General features: G+C 27.4%; 1 protein-coding gene and 2 long non-coding RNA genes across 6 annotated transcripts in view; 2 read left to right on the forward strand and 1 right to left on the reverse strand.

Annotated features, from left to right (window-relative positions):
• The window catches only part of LOC126907934 (uncharacterized), a 119515-nt gene that overhangs the window by 82366 nt on the left and 13437 nt on the right, over window positions 1-23712 (forward strand). The window contains exons 1-2 of one of the 3 annotated variants that reach the window (XM_050689645.1): window positions 5298-6217; window positions 6545-7458. The exons of 1 other annotated variant lie outside the window; for it this stretch is intronic. In XM_050689645.1, coding sequence (XP_050545602.1) covers window positions 5382-6217; window positions 6545-7394 — 1686 coding nt within the window. In that variant the 5' untranslated portion in view covers window positions 5298-5381 and the 3' untranslated portion in view covers window positions 7395-7458. Of the gene's footprint in view, window positions 1-5297; window positions 6218-6544; window positions 7459-23712 lie in introns of those variants that run through there. One more of the 3 variants, XM_050689644.1, reaches the window with a different exon arrangement.
• Window positions 5266-8730, reverse strand: LOC126907979 (uncharacterized). 2 transcript variants are annotated; one of them, XR_007704670.1, is made up of 5 exons: window positions 8557-8730; window positions 7484-7636; window positions 6553-6618; window positions 5933-5967; window positions 5768-5871 (listed from the first exon to the last, which is right to left on the reverse strand). It is a non-coding gene; the product is annotated as an uncharacterized LOC126907979 (long non-coding RNA). The 2 variants fall into 2 exon arrangements; XR_007704671.1 differs by lacking the exons at window positions 5768-5871; window positions 5933-5967 and adding an exon at window positions 5266-5337.
• LOC126907977 (uncharacterized) lies at window positions 10808-11747 on the forward strand. The gene is made up of 3 exons (XR_007704668.1): window positions 10808-11011; window positions 11317-11409; window positions 11662-11747. It is a non-coding gene; the product is annotated as an uncharacterized LOC126907977 (long non-coding RNA).

Consider the following 23712-nt stretch of genomic DNA (forward strand, 5'->3'; position numbering starts at 1 on the left):
GATAATTATTTTAAAAGCATATTTTTTATTATATATTTATAAAAAAAATGTTTCTTTTAATTTTTTCAAAATTTCAAAATAGTGAATTTTTAGAAAATTTCTTTGTGTTGATAACAATTTTAGGATAAGTACTTATTGAGTTACAAATAATTTAACAAATAGAGTGGATATGTAGCACGTTGGTAAATATGTTATAAATATACACTTTTACAAGCTATACTTAATCACACTACATATCCATTCTTTGTATTAATAAAATACTTTACTCAAAAAGTATTTATTTTTAATTTGTTATAGGCTCATCAAATTGTTTTATAAAAATGAGCTAAAAAATAGCTATTCTTGAAAAAAAAAAATTATTTTTTTATTATTACAAATAAATAGTACAAAATATGATTTTAACGTAGTCTAAAAATGTCTAAATTAAAAAAAAAAAAATTGCATTAAAATGATTATTGAATCAAAATGTTATGTGTTGTGTGTTTTACTCAGTATATGTAAACCTCAAAAATGTTTTTTAATAGATATAGTAAATATTTCAGACCTTAAGTCATTAAATGCCAATAATTTATGAAACCTAACCATAAAAGTTAATAGACCTTTAAAAGTATTTTTCTCAAATTTATGACACTTAATTTAAAAAAATTTGAAAACTGCAACATGCTAAGTAATTATATCAGCTAAGTGTATTTTTCTTTATACTATTATATAAATAATATATGAATGTTGTTTACAAAAATTGTTTTTTTTATAGTGATTTTAATCAATATAAAAAAAAAAACGCTTCGATGTAAATCTTTGGATAGTGTATAATTTTAAAAAAATGGTGGAATATTCCAAAAGCTACATGATCTGCTAGTTCGTTATTAATATCCTGATTCAGATAAAGTATATCGAATGAAAAAGGGATTATTAAAAATTATTATTTTTCATAAAAAAATTATGTTGATCCATACACTTTTCAAAAAGTTATAGCATTATAAAGTTAAAAATGTAAAAAATAAAATCGAGAATTTTCACACAAAAATAGCATTTAGTAGCCATTTTCACCGTGAAGACAAAATAAAGTCCGAATTTTTTTTTTCTATAATAAATTAAATTACATTAACTTTAGTTTAAAATATATATAAAAGTGTCAGACTTCCCGAAATATTTTAAAAAATCATGTTGAAAAAGTTAATTTTTTATCAAAAAGTTGTAATTTTAAATCCCTCTCTGTGAGCAGGTAAAGAATTAAATTTATAAAAAAAATATACCAAATAAAAGGTAATGACATCATGCATCTATGTAAAAAAAAATTATATTGATTTGGTTATTTTTAAAAAAGTTATGGCAATTTTAAGTAAAAAAAATTGAAAAAATGTCGAAAATTAGCGATTTTTAAATTTGTAATTTTTTTGGAGGTTTCCTCCATTTACGGGGAACGAGGGAAATTTTTTCAATTTTTGAGGGTAATGTCTTCGACTAGATACGATTTGTGATCTTTTGACATATCATTAAAAGAAATCGGTTCGGTGAGAGCTGAGAAAAAATGGTAACAGACTGTAACGTAATAAAATTATCATGAGTATCAGGTCACAGGTAACTGTATTCAAACAGTGCGCGTCGTACATCCGTAGGTTCAGTGTTGCACATACACACATAATTATTTATTAAATTGATATATATTTCCTACCACCTGTGATTCTCATCCTAAAAAAAACCATAATAATGAACACACTGTCAAGTACCCTCTCCCATGTGTGATCAAGCTGGCATAAGAAAAAATATGGTTATGTTCAAAAAAGAAGCTCTCAATCATCATTCGTTTTCTTCACTACGTCTTCTTCGTTTGGATCAATGGCATTGTCTCCTCAATATTTTTTGACATGTGTTACGAATCCGTGATGGAGGAGTAAAGTTTTTTCAATTTGTCTTGGCCATCATAATGGCATCAATACCAATACATTTTCTTGGGAATTCAACAACTAAGTATTATCACATGGTATATTTTTTATCCTTTTCTGTTTGTTATATTTTGTTTTGCATATGTAAATTACTTCATTGTGTTATGGGCTATGACTATTTCGTCATCCTCTTATTTTTTAGTTAATGACTATAGGGATTGTAACTATGATTTGAGATTATGTTATATAGTCAATTCTTTCTGTTTCTTTAATTTTCTTTCTTCACCTTACGTGAGTTGACAGGTCCTCGGGTGTGGTCAGGGTGGACATGGTGAACATCTCAATGGGTCCCCTATATTTATGTAGGGGATACCCATTGATGTTGGTGACATGTCCATTTTACCCTGACCCATACGATGGATCTGTCATACCCACGTTACCCTCCTATTTTCTTTGTTTTCTCCTGTTGGTACATTATTGAATTAATTATTTGATCCAGTTAATAGTTGATATGTCGAGTCGTTCTGAAATGGACTTTTAAATACTGATTATGTGTAATTATACAATTCACAAAATACAAAGGCCGTTCTGAAGCCTATAAGTCTATAGACATTTAGTTCTAATTGCAATAAATCATAATGTTACCGCCATGTGTGCCAAATAATGCATGTAAATAAAAATAATTTATTCGGGAGGAATCATATTAACTGGATCTGTTTTCATTTACCTGTTTCTGTTATGACTTGTGGTTTCATATTTATTATCTTAGACTTTCTATTCATATTTTCTTTTAGAATCCTTGACCATCATTTATTTGTTTATAGTATTTTATTTCACATACTGTTAATTTGATTCAATATATTTTATTTATTAATATGCTTTAATTGTTCATTAAAATTTTTTGTCATAATAATAAAAACAAAAAAAAAAAAATGAACTTATAATAATTAATAAATTTTAATCATTGTTATCATAAAGAATTACTATTTTTCATTACCTTTCCCCATAGAATAAGGTACAAAATCCCTGGTGCTCCGGATTTGCCTCGGCCCAGGGTGGACCCTTCTTGGGGTCCTTGTAAAGTTAGGCTGATGTTTATTAGTTTAGCTTACAAGACACAAAAAAAAAACACATCATAGTAAAACCAATACCTTCTCAGCTTAGCATCGAAGCTAAAATATTAAACTTATCAACGCTAAACACAGTATTTTTAAATTAATAATAATTCTAATATAATTTTAATTTTATTTAATTAATTAGCCACAAGTGATCAATTTTTATTATATTTAATAACTTTTCTGGCCAACTTTAATTTTATTATTTTTTACAAATATATCGCTCATTTGGAGCTTAGTTTACATTAATGTCAATTTTTTTAATTACCATACGCACATTTATAGCGCCGAACAAACGACAGAGTAAAATAGTTAATGTGTAACTAAAGAAAACCAAAAAAAAAAAAAAATGTTTAAATTATATATATATTCTGCAAGTAATTAAGTGGGTTATGATAAAAAAATCACTCTGTATGTTGTTATTTGTTATTTAATTATTGTCTACTCTCGTAACTTATTACATATGTGGTTAGCCGTTATCCTCCAAAGTGACCCCTGTAACGCTTCAATAATATTGATTTAAATAGGCTTAAGGTAAAACTTCATTCTAGTGTGGTGCACAACTAGCTATTCTACGGTCTAGCTGACTCACACGGAACACTTTTAATATTAAGTTTTTAAAAATAATTAATTGCTTGTTTTTCTATTTTTGAAAAATAATATTCTCCAAATGTCTAAACTTTTCAGGAACAGATCTGTTTAATCATAGAGTCTAATATTAGTGGTTCAGAACCAGCTATTTTTAAGCTTTCCTAAATTTTAAGAAATATATTTTTTATAGATAAAAATGTTTATTTATAAAAAAAAGTTCTATTTTATTATTATTTATTTAATTAATCTTAGTTTGTCTTGGTTTATAATATTCTCCCGTATTAATATATCGTTGGTTGAAGTTTTTTAACTTCTTTTTTCAGTTTAGTCTAATTCTAATTATAATGTAAGTGGAAAAAATAGATTTGTGTAATGAAAAATTAATTTCATTTATAGTATAACATTTCTTCTTGTAGAGCAACATTTTGTTCAATAATATTTTCGTTTTCATAAAATAAATTATTTATTTTAAACTCCAATTCGTGCAACTTCTATTATAAATAATAATAAAAAAACGGTAGCACAGTGGAGTCGAGGCACAGTGTGGACATGGCAAAGTTGCGACAAGTATAGATAATTTTCGACAATGAAATCACTATCTTACGAAACGCTTCGTTGCAAATCTGTAGATAGTGTTGAATTCTAAAAAATTGGTGGATAATTACAAAAGCAACATAAACTCCTATTTCCTTAGCGGTTTTTTGATTTAAAAAAAAAATAAATTAATAAATATTAATTTTAGTAATTAAATTAAGTATGAAATTGATATTCAATCATTTATTATTGTTATTTATACGGATAAATTATAAAAATAATATGGTAGTTGTATATTTCTTTACTTTTAATGTGTATAAAAATTAAAAGGGTTTGATGCAATACTTTTCAATAAAAACTGTATTGTTAAACTATAATATTTAAATAAAAGCTATGTATAAAAAACTCAACAGTATTTTTTGTAAATTTGCTATATTTGTTTCAGTTTTTAATTGCACACTTGAATCATTATTATATTAAAATGTTTGACTAAGAAATGATATATGAAAAATTTTTTTACAGACGCATGAAGTTTATTAATTAGATTATTTAAAAAAAATCACATAGTGTAATTCTCTAATGACGTTATTTCTTCAAGAAAAAATATAATTTAAAGTTTTTAAATGAGATTATAGAAATCTAGTATAAAAACCTGTGCTTTTGACAATTTCGTAAAAAAAAATAATAAATATATAAGTAATGTATTAATTTTTTTTACCTTGAATAGTAAAATAATTTTTAAAATAAGTAATGGCTGTAAAAAAATGTTTAGACAAACTGAACAAATAAACAAATAAGTGTTAATAAAGTTAAAATGTTTATGATAAAAGCAATAGCATTCAGTTAACTTTTTTTTTGTTAACTATTAATGGAATAATTGAATTACATGTGTTATTAACTTTTATACATTAATCTTTAAAGTAAAAACAAAGTTTCGTTATATGAAATAAGAAAATATAACAAAAAATATTATTGTGAATAATTGATGCTATCAACAGAAATATTCAAAAAGAACATTGATTAGGTGATAATATAACTCATACATTCTATAAAAAAAATATTAGTAATACAATAAAAACAGAACTATATTTGATTGAAATATATTGTCACTGTAACTTACATTTTCTCTATATTCTTATTTCACATTTTTTTTCTTAAATAATGTGTAAAATTCAAATAAGGACATTTGAATAAGTGCATTATAAATCTACCTAAGTTATAAACAAAAAATTTTTCATATTATAATTTTTTTAAAATGAAATTTTATTCGTTTATTTTATCATGTATTATCGTTTTCACGTTGAATCTAATTGAAGGAGAACAATACAAAAGTTATCATGCAATGTATGAAAATTATATCGCAAGGGTGGTGAGTCACATTTGTTCACAAATTATATTGTATCAAAAACAAGATTCAAATAATATTTCTTCTTTAGAGGAAGCTTTTCGTCCAAACTCAAACCTGCTATCTTTTAAACCAAAGTATATTTATACAATAAGTATACTCAATTTCAAGTACTTAGAAATTTTAAAAAAATTTCTTGATTTATTAAATCTTATCCTTAATAACTGTCAGAAGTTTCATAATGAAAAAAAGTCACCGAAAAATTTTATTCGTTGTGTACAATTTCTTGAAATAATTGTGAAAAATTCCAAGACTATGATTGAGAATTTACACAATGCTGTGAAGTTTATAAGCTACATAGATATAAGATTTTTGTTTTCTGAAGACTTCGTGCTGCATCCTATAATAGATGAAATTGACTTTATATATCAGTACGTCTTAGAAAAAAGTAAAGAGACTACCTCTTTGGATCTCAACAAATCACCTTATGAAATATCTGAAATGAAATTCAAGAATTTGACAAAATTTCAAACAGACGCATCAATAAGAGTAAACAACTATTTACAAAATTATAAGAACTTGGACACTTCTTTAATAAATGATTTAAAATGTATTAAAATTGCGGAATTACCTATTAACGTTAGATCTTCAAAAAAAAGTTTACTTAATATGTTTTTCAGTGAAATTATAAAAAATTGGTATAAAAACCTAGGATTTGAAGAATTTCTCAACCCTAAAAGAGAAGAGTGAGCATTCTTACATTTAAAAATACTTAGTAAAATATTATTGGCAATATTCGAATTGATTTGTCCAAAAGTATTAATAAATTCGTAGATATTTATGAAAGAAATACTCTTAAAATATTATTATAGGTTTAATTGATATATTAATATAATTAAAAAAATCATTTTATTTATTCAACAAATAAATAATTATTTATAATAAAAATTCTAAATTTTAATCATATTTGTGTATTTAACCCGAATGAAAGTAATACAATATCTCATTACCAATATTTACAATTATAATTTTTATATTTGTATGTAATAATCACTATTTATTTTTTAATATAGATTCATACCTCCGATAGATCCAGATACAAATCAAAATGATGGAATTGAAGCCCTTAATATTATTCGTAAAGAATCTGGTTGGGAAAAAATGAACCACATTAGTATAGTTTATTTTGGTAGAAAAATTAGTGTAGATCGTATAATAAATGATGAAGTTAGTAACATAAATTTCCGAATAAAAAAAGAACATGTATCACAATTATTAAGATGTAGATTTACAGAAATAATGAAGAACTATCGTACATTATTATCTGCTATATTATTTGTATGCAATAAAGATGCATACGAATGTTACCATAATTGTTTGATTAAATTATTTAGCTCATTCAACGAATCAAAAAAAATGCATGAAGATTTGTATGAAGCTTTAGTTACTCTAAATAAATCATCAATATGGACTGTTAATTTGACCTCTAAATCTAGTTTATATAAGATTTTTAAATGGGTTACAGGTTTTCTTAGCTTATTAGAAAAAAATGATATTTTTCTAAAAAATGTTGGTATTACACATGATGATAATAACACCGAAATGATTGAACAATACCTAGTAATTTTTAAAAACTATTTTAATATATTTAGTGCAAATTTACGGAGCGATTTGATTTTATATGACACCCGGTGTTCTATAGATGACAAATTTGAAAATGTTAAGGATTATGTAAGCTATTTTAGGAACCTAGGAAATATATCAGTTCATTCAAATTATGAAATGTCCAGCAAAATTATGCTTAATGCATTTAATTTTTATGGCAATTTTTGTGAAAATGTTAGCAAATCTTGTTATGAAGATTTGGGGTTTGAAAAACTTTCACACTGTAAAAAAAAAGAATTAGACAGTAAACTTATTTAGTTTACTGTAAAATTATTTACTTAGCTTCAACTGCATAATATAAGTATCAACAAAATTAATTTAAAAATTTAATATGGTTTAATTATTACTTTATTAATTTTATATTTCTTGTGTAAAATTTAAAAACACTTCTGAAATTATTGTTTGTGTCTCTAATGTTCATAGTCTTTTTTTGTAAATTTTTTATTTTTGTTTCAGTCTTCACTTGCACACTTGATACAACATAATATTAAAATATTTCACTAAATTATAAATATATAATGATGAATAAAGTTAAAAACCGTTATTTTTTTACTGTTTATAATATTAAAATAAAAAAATTATAATGTTATGTTACGTTGTCATTTAGGGATTAAGCCTAAATGCCTATCAACTGTATTGTAAAGGACTAACGAGGGATAGTTAGCTAGGCTACATCGACCTTAGGTACTGAGGTTTCCTATTTAATTTATAGTAAGACCTTAACAATACAAAATAGTTTGGGACAATTAAAAAAAAAATTTCTGAAATAAAAGTTAATTGGTGGGATATGTTGTAATATACTCGTTACTATGATAATATGATATAACACAATATGCATCCACAATATTAGTCTTCCATTTAATCTTTCATTTTAAAATAATTGACGCTTTTGTTTATAATTTCTATTAATATCATTAAGATATCATAATTCTTGTCAAATAAATAATTTAAATATATAACTTAAACAAACGCATAGTCATGACAAAATAGATAGGTATGTCAGCAACAAACGAGTTTTGGACCGTTTGACGCATCCCGCCCTTCTCACTCATAGTAGTGGTTCGTCTCATTTCATTGGCCGTAGGTTTGCTCGCCAAAATACAATTCTTTAAATCAAATACTTGACAGCAACTTTAATATTTTGTATTGTTTTTTATGATATCTTTACCTTTTACTATTATTGATTGATATCAATCTATTGTGATATCTATTTATACTACAATATAAACAAATATGATCAATTTGCAAATTATTTGATATGAAATTATTATGCCGGGTTTATTAAATAAAATGAACATCGTTTATTTTAAGTGTCTTAAAATATTTTGAAAACTTGATATACTTACATACTTTTACTTAAATTTAAAAAACAAAAATTTACTTAATAAATAAATGTATGTAATAAGTAAAATTAAATTACCAAATAACACTAGGCCAGTTCGCCTTAGGATACTGTGCTGACAAACCAACCTCTTGGCTTTATACAAAAAAAAAGTAACATTAATGTGAAGCAAATTATATATCATTTAATGCAATGAAATCACTTCTAAATATTAAGTATATTACATACATAATTTTTCATTATTCCTCTATACGCTACAAATTATGTTTGCACAATATTAAATATTAACGCATAAATGATAATAATATCAATATATTTATGGGAAATGATAATACAAATATTCGGCCAATGAAATGTGGCGAACCAGCTATAGATGGGGCGAGGAGTATCACAAAGTTGCTGACATACCTATCTATTTTGTCATGCGCATAGTGCTGTACAATATATTATGACACACGATTCAATTATTAGTTATTCTTATTCCCACAAGAAATTTATGAAATTACACTTGTCAGCTCTTTTTACTCTTATCTGAATAATAAAACACAACGTGTAAAACCCTAAACTTATATATAAAAACAAACTATATTAACTTCATAAAAAGTATCAAAGTGATTTGTATATTATTCGAATGTATTAATTTATATATTTGATGCTATTTTATATATTAATTTACATATTTTATGATAACTTGTCAATAAAAAAATAACATTGCAATAATAAGACAATGTGATTTTTGGAGATATAAATCATTATAAAAGGCAGAGTAATCCCTCACAATCTGGCCTATTCCAATGTTCAGAATGCTAATGTTTATTTTAAGATATATAAAAGAGTTGTAATGAGCTTGAATACAATCGTTAGCAATGCACGCACTATAAAATTTTTAAATATTCGAAAGAAATAACGTAATAGAATATTTAATGTTAGACAGTTAAAAAGTTATTTTATCCTAATGTAGCTAAAATGTTGCAAAAAACTTGCATACGTACAATAGGTGCCATAACTAAGTAAAACATGCATGCAATATAATAATGTATATTAAATGAATACAAAAATGCATAGTGATTATCTGATAAAATTCATTTTCTTGTAATTTATCAAGAAAAACATACATTAAGGGCATCTTAAATTTGGCTGACTTGCGCCTATTGCGGGACTTATGAAATTATTTATGATTTATCTTAATATAAGTGTAACCATAATAACGGATTTTAAAGTGATTTTGTTTTATTGCTGCAACAACTCAAGTTAACCATTAATGAATAGTTTGGTGATAAAATTTGCATGTCGAATAGCATATTTAAAGATATTGCCTAATAATATTAACTGGCTCACTATATTAGTAACAATTGCAATTTTTTAAGTAATGTTTATTTAATGAAGTCACAAAATACCACACAAAATTTACTGTTAGAAGTCTATGCAAAGAATCCCTTATTTAAAATTGTCATGTTCTCTTAATGTGCAGTTATAACTAAGGCTGTGGCAACTGTTGACTGTAAAGCATTATTCATTTTGTGTTTTACCTATGGGAACTTAACATGCGTGCTGTGCTATATTGAAAATTGTATCTATTAAGTAGGGCAATTAATTACTTTCTTAATATAAAAAATAATCAAGGTCCAATAATAATAACAATTGAATGAACACAACGCTTGTACTCACGCAGGTTCATTATTTTAATTTTTCTTAAGTCAAGCTATATCGAAGAATAATATTATAATAATATTATTTTAATAATATTTTCTTTGAACACATTAAAAAAAAGTTGTAGTTATGAAAGTGATTCACAATTCATAGGTCGAAATAGGGACGTTGCGATACTACCGATACGAGTAAAGTATCGATACTTTTCTTTCGATACAAGTACTTTTTGTATCGATACAATTGTTTCGATACTTTACTCATATCGATAAAAAAGTATTGGTATCGAATAAATAGTATCGAATCATTTACCACCATAACGGTTTAAAAGTACTCGTATCGAACAATCTATTTTGAACCACCGACCACAGTCCACAAATCACAATACAATAGATTTCCTAATCGGTGTAATTAAATGCCCGTTTACTGAGAAGGTAAGAAATATCAAACATTCTGTATAGTCGTATAGGCACAGTCGCACAGACTATATACATATATTTTCATATAGTCTGTGATATAGACAGGTACTATGAAATCGGGGACATACACGAATGCTCTAAATATCAATAATAAGTTATTATTAACATTATTAACCTTGTACGTTATTAATTTTCGATTGATTTGCACGTGTGCGACCGCTGCTTCTTTTTTACATTTTTTAAATTTATTAAATTATTTTTCAAAAAATTATGTCTCCTCCAAAGAGAAAAGTTTGGATATATTTAAAAAAAGTTGACGCTGTTCTTGCATTATGCAAGCATTGTTCTCAAGAAGTACTCTATTGTGGCAATACTTCAAATTTATCCAAACATTTAAAAAAACATTCAAATTTGACTAATACTAAATCATCCATAGTCAAACAGTCAAAATTGACTATCACTCAAAAGTAAGTAACTTATTAAATTGTTTATTTATTTTTTATTGAAATTGAATCGGTAATTTCAAAAACAACATGTCACTATTTTATAAATGTAATTAAAAATACACTATTTAAAACCATAAATAATGAATATCACAGACTCGCAAAATAAATTTATGTATAAGTAAATATACAAACAAATGTAAATTTATGAAGTTATTTATAATTTGTGTAAAATATCAATTTTATGACTTATGTTGTTTTTAAAATAACTGATTCAATTATAAGTAATGTCACTCTATCAAACACTAATGTTTATATATTTTCTGTAGTTCTGTATCGCCATTGCCTACATTGCCAGAACGTTACTCATCAAAAACTCAGTCGCGACAACTAACGCTTTGTATGGAAGACTCTGAGCAGAGGTAATAATTATTAATTATTATATATGTTGTATAATTATATTTATAGTGTGTTTGTGTATTTGTATTTATATAATAGGCATCTAATTTTCTGTGTCAATAACTGGGTATACACATTAAAAATATAAAATAATTGTTATCATCAGACTGGTTTATCGATACTTTGATAAGCGATGAATACATAAATATTTTTACAAAATTAAATTATCACATAATTATTCTTAGATTTGTATCTAATAATTAATTTGTTTTTAGGAATGTGTAGACGATCCACCACAGGCTTTACAACGGCTAAAACATCCTATTGTTGAAGCTTTTCAAAAAATTAGTTCATATGCAGTTATGTTTATCAGCATAATTTATTGTTGTTTATGTTATTAATATCGATACTTTATTTTTATATTTCAGAAGGTGTTCATCATTTTCGTAAAATAACTATGGCATTACTTTACTTTATTTGTAAAGATTACCGTCCATTTTCTGTAGTAGAAGGAAAAGGATTTAGACGGTTCATTAAAGAATTGGCACCATCATACAAAATTCCCTCTGTTAAAACTATAAAAAATGTCCTTGATAATAAGTATGAGGTTATTATAGCTGCATTAAAATTGCGTTTGTCAAATTCACCTCATGTATCTCTGACATTCGATACATGGACAGAGACAATGTCAGAAAAAAGTTTCTTGGTATAACCGTACATTTCTTAGAAGAAATTTCTCTGAAATCATTTTGTTTGGCAGTTACTGAGTTAAAAGAGCGGCATACTGGTCAATATATTAGTGAACAGTTAGAAAAAATTTTGTCAGATTGGGAAATAAATCTTAGAAAAAATTGTAGGTATTGTGACTGACAATGGTGCAAATGTTGTTTCTGTTGTTCACAAAACTTTTGGTAAACACTGACACATTCCTTGTTTTGCTCATACCATCAATTTAGTTGCAATACATATAGTAGGGCAAAAAAACATTAAACCTATTATTTCTAAAGTTCGAAATATCGTAAAGTGGGTGAAAAGTAGCGTGAGAGTTAATGATCTTTTAAGAAAGAAGCAGTCGGAAAACGGAGTTCCAGAAGGGTCAATGAAAAAATTAATATTAGATGTTCCAACACGATGGAACTCTGTTTTTTATATGATCAGTAGATTTGTAGAGATGGTAACATTAATAAGTCCATTACTAATCAAAGATTATACTGCTCCTGTGATGCCAACTGCGATTAAAATGGATACGCTCAAACAATTGTTGGATTTATTAAAACCATTGGAATTTGTGACGAAAGAATCTTCTGGGGAAAATTACATTTCTTCTAGTGAGTCAAAAGGAGAACATTCTAAAACAGACAACTTCGATTTTTGGGCACATCATAAATATTTGGTTCATGGCCAAAAAAAGAAAAAGACCACAACTTTTATGAACGATGAGTTATCGTTATACTTATCAAATCCAGTATCAACCCTGAAGTCTGATCCTCTTGAAATATGGGAGGATATGAAACACGTATTTCCTATTTTGTATAAACAAGCGCGTTTGCATTTCACCATGGTTGCAACATCTGTTCCTTGCGAACGACTTTTTTCAAAGGCTGGAGCAACATAAACCAAATCTAGGAATCGTTTAACTAGTTCTCGCCTTCAAAAAATATTATTGTTAGCTGATATCCCAGAGGAAGATTGGTTTTAGTTATATTTTTTATATTAGTATTTTTTTTATGTACCTATGTGAAGACTGGCTAATAATGACCAATTATAAATTATAATATTATTAGTATTTTGTATAAATTAATGTATAATAAATATTAAAAGACAATTTGTATTTTAAATTTATTACGTATATTTAGGCTTTTAAATATAATTGCAAATATTTGATTTTTACTAGTGGATAGAAATAGAAATAACAGAGTAATGACTATAGTCATTGTCCATTGGTACTAATTATACAAATATTTTTAACATTCATTAGTATCGATATCAGTAGGAATCGAATCCTAAAATTACAATATTCCATAATTCCATACAGTATAATTTGATACTGTGAAATATAGGTTTATAAAATGATTCGATACTTACTGATATCGATACTTTCTTTCGATATCCTATCCCTAGGTCGAAATGCTATATATTTCAATAGCAATAGTAAAAAGGACTTAATTTTCTTAATGGATTTTACTCACTTTGTTGAGGTCACATAAATTGTTATCGTACGTTTCGCTATGCCGCCAATGATACTGAGTCCCTCCTAACAGATCTTGAGAATATAGTTATAGAATAATACTCTCTCAGAGTCTTGAGAATATAGTTATAGTTTAGTCATTTCTTGTTACTACATTAAAGGTTTTATAACCATTTTAGTTTTATCTTGATTATTTATTGAAGAAGTTAAAGTTATTATCATTTATTTGTTATAAGGTCTATAGCTCTAATATATACTACTGAGTCGATATTTACTACTGTTGAGCCAGAAGGGCTATCCTTTTTTTTATAAGCTATTATCATTTATTCTGTATTATTGTTTATTATATATTTTGTTATTGATTATTATAACCTTTTGAATTATTTATTTATTTAATTTAAGAGCACACACAAAACATATATACACACAGTACACACTTTAGCACTACATAGATTACTGGGTTTGCGCAGGCGACCCCTCCCACCTCCAGTGATTCTATTACCACATTACACATGTCGTAACACAGTAAAAATGATAAAGGTAAAAGTGTAAAAATGCAACTATGTGTACGAAGATGAATATGAGGAGGTGGTGCCTGCTGTCTAGGTATTCACGTGCGTGTTGTCGTACAGCAGTCACCGTGCTCGGCTGACACTCCGGGTTAGCTGTGGGTGTCGAAAGGCTGTTGTTATAGGAAGGAAGAATAAGAGTAACACCTAGGTATGAGGTGCAGACGAAGTGCAAGACACAAATACTTGGGGTATAGGAGAGGACAATGAAGTACGAGGTGCAGACGAAGTGCAAGACACAAGTACTTCAGAGAGAGAGAACGGTGTAGCCGAGTATAAGGTGCAGACGAAGTGCAAGACACAAGTACTCTGAAATGTCGAGGAAAAGAGTATATAGGTTAGAAAAGGAATAAACAAAGACTTTACTTTAAACAGTAAGCCGGACAGCGACAACCGAGTACTGAGACTGATGAATGACACAAGGCACTGGAGTCGACTGACGAGGATTGTCAGGTCTATTGGGTTTTTATAATAATTAGAACTATTGACGATTTGGCAATAAATATTATTTGTTAATTCATCAGTCTCAGGCAGCGGATGTGCTGTCTGTATTTTATTAAAATAATTCTCACGATTATGAAAACGTGACACCATCACANAATTCTCACGATTATGAAAACGTGACACTATCACACACACTAACAGGTTGGTCAGCCTTGGAGTGGTATACCAAGAAGCCGGACCGTTGGTAAAAAGGGCATAGTGACCGGGTAAAGTATTTTACTATTTAATACCCCCGGCCCGTACACACTCAATGGTCGACAACTAAGGACAGATAGAACATAAATATGTACGATTCGTATTAGTTTGATGTTTTGGTGATCAATTCGCTACATATGAAATTACAGAAAGATGTCAAGGCCGTGATTTGGATATTTTATAAGAAAGGGACTGTGGCTCAAAATAAAATGACAAAATTCATGGTAATGGTTGTAACATCGACCTTGGCTGTGGCGTAGCGGTGGTGATGGCTGTCTAAGAATGACTATGAAAAATAGTAAGATAGCAATATAGCATCAAGGTGAATGCAACGTATAGAGGTTAATATTTTACCTAGTTACTTGACTACTTGATTATCCGACTAAATTATAAACAAGGGAAATTAGGTTTGGAAATATTATACTATGTAGTTATATACGAGTAAGTAAACAATAATCAATTTTTTATTCAAAATATAGTAATATTTATAAAATTATTTTTTTCAGGATGAATGACCGAAATGTAGCATTTAATTAAAAATAGAGGTCCTGTAACACATATACGGACAGCGATGTTATGACTTACTAGCTGTTCGTATATGCAAATGGCCACAAATTCCAGGGTTATTCCGATTCATTTTAATTGGCGATATTGTTATTTCATAAATTTGGTAACCAAGTAGGAATTCTGCTAAATCGAAAATTTCGCTGGTATGGTTTAGTATTGTAAAGCGGTTTAGTTAGAATTGTTAATATTATGTTCTGTCCAATCTGTTGGACATACAAGTAATTGGATATTCTGCCGGACTTAGTTGACCTACCGAAATGTTTTACAAACAATGTGGCATTTCCCCGAGATATTCTTCGCGGGATTTCAAATACGCTGCTGATGCAGTAGGTAAACACCCCACTCAAGGAAAAAAGTATTCTTTAATGGAACAATTGACGAGGAGGAGATTACCATTGCAAAATGTGGCCATAGCTATAGAATAATTATATAATGTGTTATGAGCAATTAGAATAGATAAGATTTTTGGCTAAGTTCCAAATTTATATTATACAACACCGCGGATGGTTCGGGTGGAAGAACGTCTCCATTTATCGTTTCAAGGTATAAAAGTACAGAGCCGAAAAAAAAATAGGACAATAAGGAGAATTATTTTATTATTTTTAATTGCGTTTTCAAATTCCATTTTTTTTCTATGACCTTAATACTTTTAATATCGTAATCCAAATAACCTGAATATTATCCTAATTCATGCAATCCCGCATCGATCAGAATTATGTTGGGTCTTATAACAGCTGTTGAATTAGTTACTTTTTTTTTAATTTTGGTAAAAAACGAGCTATCGATTGATAATTTTAATTATGTCACGTAATCTGTTCTGAAAATCTGTTTGGTGAATGTATACATGGCTTAAATTTTTTTTGGTATATGAACTAAATACCCAGTGTTTAGCGATAAAATTCCTGTTTCTATTTATTCTTCGTATATGAATTTTTGTTACGTATTATAGTTATTTTAATGGAATCAAGTGTCATATAAATCCACGCGTTGTGCGAGTGTAATTTATAAAAATTTTCGAATTTTCAAGAAATGTGTTTGGTATTACATATATCGGCTTTAAATAAATAAGCGTCTAAGAATTTTTTGGACATTTTCGATTTAATATAGTAGAAAATTCGCAAATTTTTTTTTGTTTTTTTCAACCGTTAGGTTGGTTAATACCAATTGGATTGGTATATCCTGGGGAAATTTAAATGCAGTGGTTTCCCGTTGCCTTCTGCACTGGGAACATGGTGCTTTTTCGCCACCGTAGAAGCGAACGTATGGTCACCCATCCGTTCACCTACGGCGGTAGGCTCGGCTTAACACTAGAGTTTTGTCAACAACTAATGTGACCACCACGCCACACCACGCCCCATATATTTTTAGGAACTTTTCTTAAAAATCGTTCCGACCATTTGTTCCGGAACGGAACTATTAGTAAAAATCGTTCCGGCTATTTGCTCCGGAACAGAATGCTAGCTACAAATTGTTTCGCAAAAATGCTTTGAAACGTTCCTATTTATTTTCACTCCTCTGATATTTATTAATCACATTTAAATTATTATTATATTTTTTTATATTAATCTACTATTAAATTTTTATCTTTTATATAGAGGTGAGCCTCTTACGGATTCAGATCTTTGTACTTAAGTCCAACTGGAGAGCGTTATATTCAGCCTATTCAATTATTTTAACGTATTGCATTGCTATAACTAGATTTATTTTAGCAGTCGCTTTTCTGAATTTATAAAAACAATCTTATTATTGACGAGTGATGATACTTAAATTTTAATTTTACCGTGTCATTTTTACCATAGAGTTACTCTATGATTTTTACACGTAAATAACAATGCAAATACAATAAAAATATCTACTGATCAGAAATTTGCATGAAGTTGTTTTTTTTGTAACATTAGAAAGTAAACTTGTCACGAATATGAGTTGACAACATACATTCTATTCGAGGACATCTGGACGGATTAACTGTCCTTTTAGTATGATTTTTTAATAGACAATAAAAATAATTTAAATTTAAATAATTAATTCCTCAACAATTTCAATTATATCCAATGTTTCAACTTGACTAAGTACCAAATACTAATTTATTACTAGATATTATTATTATAGATTTAATATAACACAAAGAACTATATAACGTGATCCATAAAAATTTTTCATGGTTATGAATAAATTATTAACACTTTAAATACTATACTATTTTTTTAATTCACATACAATTTTCTATTTAATAATCTAAATTTCAAATTTGAAGTTGAGTTATAGGTTATGGTAACAAATAAACCTTTTTTTTCATTATAAACTTTCAAAAAATTAACTTTAAAGACCAAAAAATAGGTTAAAAATTATAATTTGCACTGATTATTTTTAACATATTAAATACGTTAAGTAATAATTATTTATGGCATAATTATTAATATTTTGCGCAAAGCATTTGAATAAATGTTGCAATAATTAATATAATTATTGCAATATATTATATTAATGTATGTAATCAATATGACTACATATTAAATATAAAAACTACATACGCAAAATATTATTATAGTTATTAATATAATTAACTTTTTATCCGAAACGTTTTTTAGAATAAGCTCCTTTCCGGAGTAAATTAATGGAACAATTTTTAGCATAGGTTCCATTCCGGAACAAATGACCGGAACGTTTGTTAGCAAAAGTTCCGTTCCGGAGCAAACTCGGAACAGAACAAAATTTCACGTTCCGGAACAATATTTTTGTTCCGTTCCGAATCCCTGGTTGTAAGTGGTTGATATATAAAACATACCGTAACCTGTGTCTAGATTAAGAAACAGGGATAAAATACAGGCGAGTTACTCGCGCAATAAAATTAATATTACAGTTATAAATAATTAGAAAATTTAATTTAATTGCTAAAAAAAAAAAAGAGACCCGTTAATGGTTTAGATGCTTCGCCGAAAAGACCTGGGGGTCTATTTTTCAATCGTCCGTTCGTCGAACGTATACGTCGTTGAATGGACACGTTCGTCAAACGGATTCTATTGTTCAATTAGGTATACGGCCTTCTAGGTATTGTTCGATGAACATTTATGTTCCACGATTGTTTCCAATTTATTTTAATAACATAAATAAATATTTTGAAAATTAAATTTATACAACTTGATTTTTAATATTAAAATATTTATTTTTAATTAATATATTAGCTTCGATGCGAAGCTGAGAAGGTATTGGTTTTACTAAGATGTGTTCATTTATTTTTTTTTTTTTTTGTCTGTTACCACTTTTTCTCAGCTCTCACCGAACCAATTTCTTTCAATGATACGTCAAAAGATCACAAATTGTATCTAGTCAAAGAAATTACCCTCAAAAATTGAAAAAAATGCCTTCGTTCCCCGTAAATGGGGGAAACCTCCAAAAAAATTACAAATTTATAAATTGCTAATTTTCGAAATTTTTAAAAATTTTTTTACTTAAAAGTGCCATAACTTATTTAAAAACAAACATATCAATATAATTCTTTTTTATATAAATGTGTAATATTATTACCTTTCGTTTGGTATATTTTTTTCATAAATTTAACCTTTAACCTGCCCACAGGGGGGGATTTAAAATGACAACTTTTTCACAAAAAATGAACTTTTTCAACTTAACTTTTGAAAATGTTCCGGAAGGTCTGACACTTTTATATATATCTTAAATTAAAGCTAATGTAATATACTTTATTTTGGTAAAAAAAAATTTCGGACTTTATTTTATCTTCATGGTGAAAACAGACATCAAAGTTTATAAAAAAATTCTTTTTTATATTTTTAACTTCATAATGCTATAACTTTTTGAAAGTTGTATGGATCAATATAATTTTTTTTTTATAGATGCATGATGTCTTTACCTATCATTTGGTTGTAGGCATTGGTTGGTGGCACTGGCCACAACCCTTATCTTTATTATGTTATGATATATATTATGCAATGTTAATATTACTATTACGAAATTATTATTATGACGTTGATGTTAATTTTTTTATGAAAATACAATTATGTTTTTTTAAGAGTTTTTAAAGAACCAACTAGTTTTATTTTTTTATATGTTCACCTTTCACAGTTATCTGTTCCTCTTTTAATATACCATATTATATGGCCTCCTACAATCTCAGAAGTGGTTTTCGAAAATCCGTTTCCATGATGGATTTGGATAAAAATCGAGAGCATGGCGACACGGTTCAGGATGATCAACAAGTGATTACCAGTGATACTTTTGAAGAGCCTTCTACATCTAATATGAACACTATGTTTCAATTATTGATGGAACAAAATCGTTTATTAATGCAACAACTCGCTGTTTTTAATACTACGAGTAACCAAGGTAATCAATTTTATGTTATGCCAGATCTTAACAAAAGTATAAAACCATTTACGGGCCACGAGTCTAGATCAGAAGCCAAAGATTGGCTAAATACATTTAATGGTATAGCTGATATTAACAAGTGGTCTGATGCTTTAAAGATTGAGTCTGTTCGAGCAAATTTGAATGGACCAGCTCAACAGTGGTTTAAGAGTCGTACTTTTTCTTCATGGAAAATATTTGAAAAACAATTTACAAAGTCATTTATTGGTGATCAAAATACTACTGAATTGTGGCAAAATTTAGTCTCTAGAGTACAATTAAAAGGCGAACCTACTGTTGATTATTTTTATGAGAAGGTACGTTTATGTAGTGAATTAAATTTATCATTTGATCAAGTTAAAACACAATTATTAGAAGGTTTTTATTCACGTGACATGGTCACATACTTGTTGTCAAAACATCATAAAGATACTGATGAAATTTTTAATGACATACAAACTTATGAAAATCTTAATAAAGTACGTACTAAGCGGATAGTTTTAGGTAATAGTTTATTTAAGTATTCACAAAGCAATTCAACTGTAATACAAAAAAAGATTGAAGACAAGAAGAAAGATCAAATAACAATTAATGTGAAACGCTGTTTTAATTGTTATAGTACTTCTCACACTATTCGAAACTGTAATAAACCAAAAAGAGCACCAGGTTCCTGTTTTAAGTGTGGCTCAATGGAGCATCGACAAAAAGATTGCAATGACAGTCTGAAAACAAAAGAAGAGGAAACTGATGAGCAATCCACAATGATGATAGAAATCAGTGAGTTATGTTATCCACCATATACACTGAGTATTAATATTGAGTGTCAAATGCAACATTGGACATTGGATGCAGTCATCGACTCAGGTAGCCCTATTTCTATAATTAAAGAAAATGTTGTTCCTTCTAATTTAATTTTAACTTCTGTTACTTCTAATCTTTCTGGTATTAATAAAAGCCAATTAAAAGTATTAGGTATCTTTAATTCAACAGTTTTTATTAAGTGTATAAATACTAAGTTAAATATTTTATTTTATGTTGTTGATAATGGTACAATGAATTCTGACTGTTTGTTAGGTAGAAATTTTATTTGTGATAAATCTATTAAGTTATCATTTGAAGAAAGTTTACTTATAGAAAAAGTTAGTAATGATGATTTTATTTTTGATGATATTATGTTAATTGATATTGATAAGACTGAGACTATTAAATTAGATATTAATGAAAATTTAAGTGTTGATGTTCAGGATGAGGTGAACATAATTTTTAAAAATTATTATTTAAATGATGTTGTTAACCCTAAAAAACTAGAGGCTCCTTTTGAACTTGAAGTTAAGTTAACTAAAGATCATGTACCTTTTTATTTTAGACCTAGGCGTATGTCATTTAGTGAAAAAGAGAAACTTAAAACTATTATTAATGAATTATTAGCTGAGAAAATTATTAGACCTAGTAATTCACCTTATTGCTCACCTATTGTTTTAATAAAAAAGAAAACAAATGATCTTAGACTTTGTGTAGACTTTAGAGAATTAAATAAAATCACTATTAAGGACAGATTTCCCCTGCCAATTATTGATGACACACTTGATATGCTTAAAGATAAAGTGTACTTTACCCGTTTAGATTTAAAAAATGCTTTTTATCATGTTAAAGTTAAAGAAGAGTCAATTAAATATTTATCTTTTATAACACCTATGGGTCAATTTGAATATACTAGAATGCCATTTGGTTTTTGTAATAGCCCTTCTATTTTTATGAGGTATATTTATACTATTTTTAATTCTTTAATTCAAAAAAATAAAATTATTATATATTTAGATGATATTTTAATAAGTACTGTAACAGTTGATGAAAATATTAGTATTCTTATTGAGATTTTTAAAATTATGTCACAATATTCTCTTAAACTTAGACTTGACAAGTGTTCATTTTTACAACAAAAAATTCATTATTTAGGATATGAAGTTGATGTAAATGGTATAAAACCAAATCCCCATAACATATTGACCATTAAAAACTTTCCTATACCTAAGAATTCAAAAGAACTTCATAGCTTTTTAGGATTAGCTAGTTATTTTAGGAGATTTGTTAAAAATTTCTCTATTATTTCTAAACCATTATATGATCTTATAAAAAAGAATAAAGACTTTGTTTTTGGTGAAAGTCAGTTGGTAGCATTGGAAAATTTAAAAACATTTTTGATTTCTCCCCCAGTTTTATGTCTTTATTCTCCATTATTAGAAACTGAATTACATTGTGATGCTAGTCAAGTAGGTTTTGGCTCTGTATTAGTTCAAAAGCAGAAATATGATAATAAATTTCATCCTGTTTTCTATTTCAGTAAGCGTACAACTGATTGTGAATCTAAATATCACAGCTATGAGCTTGAATGCTTAGCTATTATTTATGCTATAAAAAGATTTCATATTTATCTTCAAGGTATTGTTTTTACTATAGTTACTGACTGTGACAGTCTTAGACTAACTTTAAATAAAAAAGATATATGCCCTCGTATAATGCGTTGGACTTTGTTTCTTCAAAGCTATGATTATAAAGTAGTTCATCGTTCTAATAAACAGATGTTTCATGTTGATGCTCTTAGTAGAGTACAAAATATTTTAATACTTGAGAGTAATACTTTTGAACAAATTTTGTCTATAAAACAATTAAGTGATCCTGAAATTTCAGTTATTCGTAAAAAGTTAGAAAATGAAGATATTCCTTTCTATGAATTAAGAAATGGACTAGTTTATCGTACTAATGGTAAAAAACTTTTTTTTTATGTTCCTAATGAATTAATTGATAATGTTATTAGAACTTGTCATGATAATGTTGGACATGTTGGTGTTGAAAAAGTTGTAAATTTAATTAATAATTCTTATTGGTTCCCTAAGATGAAAGAAAAAGTAAAAAATTATATTTCTAAATGTTTGAAATGCTTATCATTCTCCCCACATAGTGGTAAAATTGAAGGATTTTTGCACAACATCCCTAAGGGTGACCTTCCTTTTAATACCATTCATGTTGACCATTTAGGCCCTTTTGAGAAAGCACATCATGGATATAAATTTATTTTTTTAGTTACTGATGCCTTTACTAAATTTGTTAAACTTTTTCCAACCAAGACTACTAATAGTAGTGAAGTTATTAATCATCTTCAGAATTACTTTAGTTTTTATAGTAGGCCTATTCGAATTATTTCTGATAGAGGTTCTGCATTTACCTCTATAGTATTTGAAAAATTTACTGTAGATAATGAAATTCAACTTATTCATATAGCTACGGGTACTCCTAGAGCTAATGGTCAAGCCGAAAGAGTGAACCGTACCATCCTCCCCATGATAGCTAAATTATCCACTACCCTATCCAGATGGGATAAGACATTAAATGATGTTGAATACGCTATTAATAATACAATTAGCCGTTCTACTAATGAAGTTCCAACTGTTTTATTATTTGGTGTTAAACAAAAATATAAATTTGATGATGATATAAAGAATTATTTAGATTCAATCAATTTTTTTGAAGAAAGAGATTTAGAAAAAGTAAGAAAAGAGGCTTCTAATCACATTTCTAAAATCCAAGAACAAAATAAAACATATTATGATAGTAAGCATAAAATACCAACTAATTATATAATAGGAGATTTAGTTTTAATAAATAATTATGATACTACGCCGGGTATAAATAAAAAATTAATCCCAAAATTTAAAGGACCTTATATTATTAAAAAAATATTGCCTAATGATAGATTTGTGGTGACTGATATACCAGGTTTTCAGCTTACTCAAAGAGCTTATGAGGGCGTAAGTGCCATAAATAACATGAAAATGTGGTCACCTAGTCTTGACTCAACACAAGAATAATTTAAGTTATAATGTATTTATTGTTATGTTTATGTTTTATTTTAATTGTTATTGTATTTGTATTAAAAAAAAAAA

The sequence above is a fragment of the Daktulosphaira vitifoliae genome, unplaced genomic scaffold (genome assembly GCF_025091365.1).
Source record: "Daktulosphaira vitifoliae isolate Bord-2020 unplaced genomic scaffold, ASM2509136v1 Scaffold_5, whole genome shotgun sequence".
Lineage (NCBI taxonomy): Eukaryota > Metazoa > Arthropoda > Insecta > Hemiptera > Phylloxeridae > Daktulosphaira > Daktulosphaira vitifoliae.